Source organism: Cariama cristata, unplaced genomic scaffold (assembly GCF_000690535.1).
Source record: "Cariama cristata isolate BGI_N322 unplaced genomic scaffold, ASM69053v1 scaffold21606, whole genome shotgun sequence".
Taxonomy (NCBI): Eukaryota; Metazoa; Chordata; class Aves; order Cariamiformes; family Cariamidae; genus Cariama; species Cariama cristata.
This window is the reverse complement of record NW_009622987.1, coordinates 15,048-23,474: the sequence shown is the minus strand read 5'-3', so window position 1 is coordinate 23,474 and position 8,427 is coordinate 15,048. Positions and strand designations below refer to the sequence as shown.

The following is an 8,427-nucleotide window of genomic DNA, read 5'->3' as shown; positions in this document are numbered from 1 at the left end:
AGGAATGCCTTTACAAAGCTCCATTGAAAATGAAGCCATTATTGCTTTCAAAAATTTAGTATAAAATTTCTTAGTTCATGCCCTCTAATTTCTGTTATTTTAGATACAATCCATTATTTTAATGTTTAGTTACCTATGCTCTTTTTGCAGATATTATAAACACTTCATATAACTACACTGACATTTACTCTACTTATCAAGAAAGAAATAGAAATAAAGCTTCACCAGCTATCAGGATCACTGACAGAAGACACAGAATGCCAGTGACAAATACTAGCAGTTCTGCACGTTATTCAGCTCAGTCAACACAGGCTGGATCACAGACAACAGCTAGTGGAAGAGCTTTCGGAAGAGATGTACTTGGTTCAATGTATCGCCCTTCAACAACTGTTACAAAGGATGAAAGGATTGTAACAGACCACAAAGAATTAAGATCTTTTACTCCAGCCTACAGTAGCTGGAAAAACACTGAAATGCAGCAAAAGACAATTCCAGAAAGAAAGAAAACAGAAGTTACAACTTCATCCACAGTATCTTTTTCAAAACAATCAGCACATGCTGAAAGATCAGACAAGGACCACAAGCCTGACACAACGCCAGGGATTTCTGAAAATATAAGAACAAAACCAAACTTCGCTAGATTTCCGACTTCTGAGCTGAATACTAATTTTAAACCATCTAAATATGAAGAAACCATAACTGAAACTTGGACCTCACTAAAAGAAAAAAGAGGAGGTAGCAAACCAACTGAAGAGAAAAAATCTCTGCTGAAAGAAGAAGATAAGCTACAGAAACAAACGAGGGAGGAGAAAAAGAAAACAGATGAGAAACCTTTTCTAGAAGAAAGAAGTGTTGATTTTGGAAGGAAGACTGAGCAGAAAAAATATATCCATGAGGAAGTCATTAACCAGAAGTTAGCAGGGAGTGATATTTCTAATGCAAGAACTTTGCAAAGCGAGTCAACCAAAAAAGATACAAATGTGACCTTGGAATCAAGAAGCAAAGGAGTCATTGAGATACCTATCAGTCTTGAAATGCCTGCTCCTGACAAAGAATCTCAGAGTAATAAAGAAATAAGGTTACAAGGTTTTAAAACTTCCATAGGAAGAGAAACAGATGACCATGTAACTAAGCCTGCTGAAATTCACAAAGTGAGTATTTCAGAAGCAGAATCCAGTCTGAAAGATGAAGAGCGAATTAGTGACAGAAGTCGTAAAATGGGAACTCTGTCAACTGAAAATATAGCAGAGAATATCGTTGCTGACATTCTTAAAAGTTTTACGCAGTCTTCTAGTTCACAAGTATCAACAGACACGAAAGTGACCTATTCCAATAAGAAAGAACAGCCAGATGATGGGAAAATAAAGAGTGAGATCACAGTGCAACCTCAAGTTCAAGAAAACATGGGTATTTCTGATGAAGCTGACATAGGAGGTCTGTCAAACCAGGATGTTAGAAAAGTGGTTCGAGGGGGTGTTGAGGGAACTCCTTCCAAAGAGGAGATAGAAGACACAATACATCATGGCCTGAAAGGAAATGAGGGCAGAAAGAACATGTCTGTTAATGTTGAGATTGTAGAGGAGCCACTAGATTATGCCACTGATGAAAAGACTGATTTTTCAACACCTTTTGAAGTAGAGGAAGTGGAAGATACATTCCCTGAGAGAGAGAGGCGTTACGGTGATGAGGAGGAACAAAGCACAACATTCACATATGAAGATGTCAAAAAGAAGAAACAACGCCATGAGAGTTTCACTCATGTGGAAGAAGTAACTGAGGAAGATAATTCACCTATTGAACAAAAATATTTTGTATCTGTTCCCGATGATCATCCTATTATTAATGAAAAAGACGATAACTCAGTATATGGGCAAATTCATATAGAAGAAGAATCAAGTATTAAATATTCTTGGCAGGATGAATTTTTGCAAGGCGCGCAAAGCAAGAGAGATGAAGGTGTAAGCTCTCCGGAAGAAACCTATCAAGTGGTAGGGGAGGAAGCAAGTGCCCATATTTTAAAAGAGCATCCTGAAGCTGAAACTTCCCATGTTGAATCCATTGTTATTGAAAAGGAAATTAAAATTCCCCATGAATTTCAGACTTCAATAAAAGGGCTTTTATCAAAGGAAACGAAGGACCCTAAACATCAACTGAAGGAAGCTTTGGAGCAGTTGGAGGGCAGTCTTCCAGAAAGTGTGAAGGAGGAGCTGTCTGCATTAACAAAAGAAAATCAAGCTGACTCTAGTAGCTTAGAATTTGATATTAAAAAAGTAGATCAAACGGAGGAGGGTGGCTTGGTTACAATTGTTGCCGAAGTCAATCTGTCACAGACCCTTAATACTGATGAATTCGATGTAGCTCAGCTTGGTGAAATAATTGCAAGTGAGAAGGAGAAGGCAACATTGCACTCCCTGAAAAAAGAGAGCTCGGAGAGAGTTGTTGATGGTAGAAGCAATACAGAAGTAGACATTTCTTCCCACAGTGATAAATACACTCCTTTGGCTGCTCAAGAAATCTATAACTCATCCACAATGAGGAGGAGTGGTGGCACAGGGTATCATACCACTGAAAAAGTTATTTATGACAGTTCAGTTTTGGAAACTTCACATTTTGGAGAAGTCTCACACCCACCACAGTCAACTGATGAGACCAAATCTGTAAGGCATATTAAGGTTGGTCCAGCAGAAGTTCAGGTATTTGAGCAGACTGTATACGAAGGGCCTGGTTCTGAAACGCTGGAGCTCAGTGCTAGAGAAGATCTTGTTCAGACAGAAGGATCGTCAGAGTTCAGCCGATCTGTGAAGCATTTTAGACTGGGTCCTAAAGAAATCCAAACCACAGAAGAAGTAGTTTATACAGGCCCTATTACTACAACTGTAGAAGAGATTGATTCTGGAAATCTTTCCCAGAAGTTCTCAAGAGACTTCAACAGGTCCACAAGACATGTCACAGTAGGATCAAGGCAAGTAACTGAAGAAGTCTCTTTTGAAAGGCCTGTTTCAGACTCTCTGGAGCTCAATAGCTCAGGTAACCTCTCTCAGACAGAAGGGTCTGTGGATGTCAGCAGATCAATAAGGCACTTTAGATTAGGTCCAAAAGAGATTCATACCGAGCAAGTTATCTTTGAAGGACCAATCTCCGGTAAAGTGGAGGTCAGTGACACTAGAGACTTCTCACAGACGGAAAGTTCAGTCAGACACATTCAGTTGGGTCCCCAAGAGTTTATGACAGCTGAAAAGATCATCTACCAGGGGCCCGTCTCTGAGCACACAGAAATCAGTGAACTGGGAGACCAGACCCTTTCAGAAGGCTCAATAAAGCATGTTAGACTAGGTCAAGTGGGAGTTGAAACCACTGAACAAATCATATATCGGGGCTCTCTTTCTGAAACTCCACAGCTCATTAACAAAGAAGGTCATCCTTCAGAGAGTGAAGGAAGCTCAGATATCAATAGATCTTTCAGGCACATTAAAATAAGTCCTGTAGAAACTCATACTGAACAAATAATCTTTACAAGACCTATTTCTGAAACGCTGGAAGATCTTTCACAAACAGAAGGGTCATCTGAGAGCAGTAGGTCTGTAAAGCATATTAAAGTAGGATCCAAGGAAACATCTTTTACTTTTCAAATGGATGTTTCCAATAGGGGTGGAATATCTACAGTAAAGACTGGAGAACAGCAAGCAACAACGCTCATATCCAATAAGCAAGACCCTTCTGTTAGTCAGTCACAGATTGTAGTTGAAAGCAACCAGACTGTGGAAAACGAAAATGAAAGAGGCGGCTATGTTCTCTCCAGTTTTTCTCAAGATCATGGTGAAAAGGTAGTGGAAAAGTCACTTTTTGATAAAACTGTACAGTTGCAAAGAATGGTAGACCAAAGGTCAGTTATTTCTGATGAAAAGAAAGTCGCTCTTCTCTATCTGGACCATGAGGAGGAAGATGATGATGATAATGATGGACAGTGGTTCTGAAAGGACTCTTTAATGAAGTCTACTTAGTAATTTGTTTATATGTACTTTTGATTGTCCTTTTTTTTAAAAAAAAAAAGAGAAAAAAGGGATGGGGAGACACTCAAACTATTTAGATTATTAATAGTGGACTGAGAAGTACTGAATCTAAGCCTCTACCTGTTCAGCACACTTTCTACTTTATTGGAAATTTTATTTGGTGAGAAATTGTGCTATTAATATGTTTTCCTCAGAGACCTGTTTCCAATAATTTAAGCTTTTTCCACCCATAGAGACAGGAGTTTGCTACTGGGGAACTCAAAGGATTATTTTTTTTGTTTGTTTTATAGCAAGTCAATTAAAAAGTGTGTGCTTGAATAGGACTTTTCCATTTTTTTTTAAATACTGTATTGTACTTCGTTACTAAAATATTCAGCAATTCTATTTAAATCTCAAGCTACTAACCACAAATATAACAGAATGTAAGACTAATGAGAGTGGTAGGTAGCCAATTTTCAGTTCCATTTCTGTGTACTTATATGCAATACCTAATGAAAACATTTTAAGTTACAGTTATTACAGCTATAAAAAATAAATACAATTCTGTAGGATCAAACTAAGCATAGCAAGAATTGACAAAAATTATATTATTTGTATAGCTAGAATGCAATGCAAAAAAGAAAGAAGTAACACCGAAGAAAGAATTTCTCACAGTATTCCTAATGAGAATTAGTGATTTTTATGGTTAGACAGTAGTACATTTAATATCTTTAAAAAGAAAACATTTAAAAAATAGGCTGGAAAGTATTTCCACTGAAGTAAGGAGAACTCTTTACAGCTTCAGTGGCTGTGTACTTTGATAATAACTTACTTTGCAGTATATGGGTTACCTTGATACTAGGTATTGCTAAAGGTAAGTGTGAAGTGTGAAACGTTATTGCATAATGCCTAATTTCTTAACACGGTGAAATTAGCTAATACGTGTTCTGAAGAAAACTTCTAAAAATGGCATTGATGACACTTATGATCATTCTGTGTCAAGTCATTTCCAGATAATCCTTTCTTTGTTTACAAATGAGAAGATGCCCTTTTCAATTACTAGCCCTGCACCCAACATGAGGTTTGAATTTTCCTTTTTTTTTTTTTTCTGATTGTAACATTTGCCTCAGGCCAAGGTTGGCTTCTACTTAAATCATTTGAAAATAAGCTAATTTCACTTGGATTGCACATTGGTTAAATGAGGGACATAATTTAACTTTACAATTATAATTCAGTGGCTTCAAAGTCCAGATCAGAAGCCAGCACCACTAAGTGTACTGAACTGTGCAGTGCTAGCAGAAGCAAAAATGGCAGCCAAAATATTTTTGTCACTGGGGTAAGACAATACCATACTGGACACATATGAGAAATAAGATACACAAATGAAAAGCTGCTATTTTTACATGCACACGTACACACGCACATTCACTCACTCTCACACCTTTTCAGCAGAGTCAAAACACACCTGTACCCGGATGGCTATGTTGTGCCAGTCCGACGGTCGCCAAGGAAGAATTTTTTTCCTGTGGTTATGTAAGCATAGTTTTGTGTGTGCTAATCCATATAAGATTCCAGTTAAACTATCTTAGTCTGGCATGGCTAGTCACTTTTCAGATTCCTTAATATTAACAGAAGCTAGATTTTTCAAAACTGACTGCTGCTTTATAATATGAATGTAAAAGCAAAGCTAAAGAGAAGCTCCATGCTGACTGACATATCATGCTGTTTCAGATATGGGACAGTTTAAGTGTTGTGTGCCTTAGTTACTAAGTTTGAAACTGTACAAAGCTATTAATGTTCCAAAGATTAACTCACGAGGTTTGTCTGCACTGCAAAATTTTCTGTACGTTTTCCTCATTTTGTGTGAGTACCAGTATACTCGGGATTGGATATTTTTTGATCGTGTACTATGAAATCATTTGTTGAAATTGGAAGTGTAACCAACAGCTGGAAAATGAATAGGAAGCCGAGTTCTGTAGAAGCACTAAAGGCATGTGTGCTAAGCTTATTTATACTGTTCACTGTGTAATGGATAATAGTATTATTTCAGAATTATTCATATGTGCTCAAAAAAGATCCTGTGCTACCATTTATAAATAGGGTGTTATTAATTGTAATACTTCTAATATCATCCTATACTTTTGTTTCCTTAGCTGACCCTATGATTTTAAAGACGGTAACATCTCAGTGTTTATTTTAATAATCATGTATAAGACAGAATCTTCCAGTTAGATGGCTAACTGCAAGCAATCAGATTCTGTACTTCAAGTATTAAATAACTGCATAAAGGAAGAAGTCAGGTCTGTAATAAGCAATGGAGTTTAAAAAAAATCAGTATTAGTTTTCTCAAAATTTTATTCTAAGCTGAAACTTAAACATTTTCTGTAAAACAAGTATAAGAACATCTGCAGAAAATGTATTTTGTAACCGACAAAAAGCTGCTTACAAGGTCAAACCCATTTATTGATACCTTGTGGAATCTTTAACAGGGATGCTCATAGGAACAGTTATACAACACTGTTACGTTTATGCCCACCTGCTCGGAGGATTATAATGTCAGATGAAGGAATAAACCAGTAAGGAGCACATGAATCATAAAATGTAGATGGCCTTAGCACTGAAGGAGGAAAAAACCCAAACCAGTATTGTTTCCACTGAGGCAACAACAGGTCTTTAAAAATTCCTTTACGCATCACTGTCAGATGTAGTAGGTAATACCAAGATATATTTCCATTTTGATTGTCTGGAGGGAAAAATTTGTTCTGTGTACTTTAGTTCTATTTAAGATCAGGATTTTAATCAACTGTTGGAAAGTTAATTTATTGTAGGGAACTGGAAATGTGCATTAGCATGGCATTTAAAAATATGCACAGTTCCTTTGCATAAATACTTTCAGGCTGTGAAAACAAAGATCTCTCATGTAAAAAGGATTTAAGTTTTTAAAATGTTTGTGTAAGCCATTTTCCACTTAGTTCTTATTAACCTGAGACATTTTGACATAATGGTAGCTTTTGGATACTACTACCTTCAGGCAACAAAATGTAGTTAGGTGGACAATCGCATCCTGCAGGCCTAATGGTTGCATTTGCAGAATCAGGGCCGTAGGTACATGCATTACTAGTAAAAGCAAATATAACCTACTATCTGATGTACTAACTTACCCTATATGATCACTTTCTGCATTAGTCAAAGGATCAGTGATATAACCTCGGTCAGCATGCACTTCTGAAGCTTACTCATATAAGTTGTGCTTTTCATTAAATACAAATAAGAACTTTACTGCTGAGTTTGCATTAAACAAAACGCTTTAATAATATAATTAGTAATTTTGGGGGTAAAAACTATGTATTTATATGCTGATATAGATCAGAAGTGGGGCACTGTTTTCCAAATGTGTAAACCACTGGTCTAGAAAGCAAATAGAGCATAGAATATAAAGAAAGATGTGTGAGAGACCTAGAACTCTGTATTGACTGATGTTTGTGAAGAGCAGGTGTTTAAAAAGACAGTAAGAATGTTGAAACTGGGTTTGTTGGTGTCAGCTGTGTGAAACTTTGCAGGCAGCTTGTGTTTTGGTCATTTGCAATGAAACTGCATTTTTTGTGGTGGTATAAGCTTTGTGATTTTACACTTTTTCACTCTTGAGTATTAAACAATCAAAATCAATGCAGATGTTTCTCTTTCTTCCTGTCTGATGTTTTTAAGGCTGTACTGTCAAAGAAAAAGGACTTCGTGTCTATAAATACTTTGCTCTAAGGCCTCTCAGACTGATGAGCTAATTTCGGTTCAAAGAATGAACATAATTTGTCATTCCAGCAAAGGCATACCTCTTTCACATTGATAACAGAAATAATGGCAAAACATAGCATTTTCTTTATTGCAACTACACACGACATGGGTGGACAAGCAGTGGCTCTTGAGTTCAACTGCAGGTAGTGGGAGAAGCAGAGTATAAAACAACACAGAAGGTGGAGCTCCTGGAGTCACCAGCATCACAGTTGTCCTTGGATCCTGGGATTTGACCAAGGTAAGTCTTAACTTTTTTACCCTTTTCTAAGCAAAGAAAACCTTTTTATGCACATTTAGACCTTTAATGTAAAGGATAGATTTATTTTTTTTTTTAAACAGTACCTCTGTGCTGTGAACTTAATTTTTCTCTTTAACCATATACTTCATTTGTAATGAAAAAAGTATGATGCCTTTAACCCAATTTTCTCTTGATTAAAGAAATGGGCCATAATGAGTTTTTTGTGTGAAGAAGTGAGACTTTCTAAAGAGATCATCCATTTTTAATACACTGAGAAAAAAAACATAGTTCTCCATTTCTTGCAAAACAGGGAAAACAGTATCTGAAGCTACTGACTAAATCACAGCATATTCTGAATATGGTTAAATGATCAGTGAAATAGTAGATGAAGGCTGAAAACATGTTTTTCTG

The 8,427-nt window shown here is 36.6% G+C and overlaps 1 protein-coding gene across 1 annotated transcript in view; it reads left to right on the top strand.

Moving 5' to 3' along the window:
* The window catches only part of SYNM (synemin, intermediate filament protein), a gene marked incomplete at its 5' end in the record, with an annotated part of 13,371 nt that extends 9,357 nt beyond the window's left edge, over positions 1 to 4,014 (top strand). Inside the window, one exon of the mRNA XM_009702570.1 lies at positions 151 to 4,014. Coding sequence (XP_009700872.1) covers positions 151 to 3,974 — 3,824 coding nt within the window. The remainder of the gene's footprint in view (positions 1 to 150) is intronic.
* Positions 4,015 to 8,427: the final 4,413 nt, after the last annotated feature.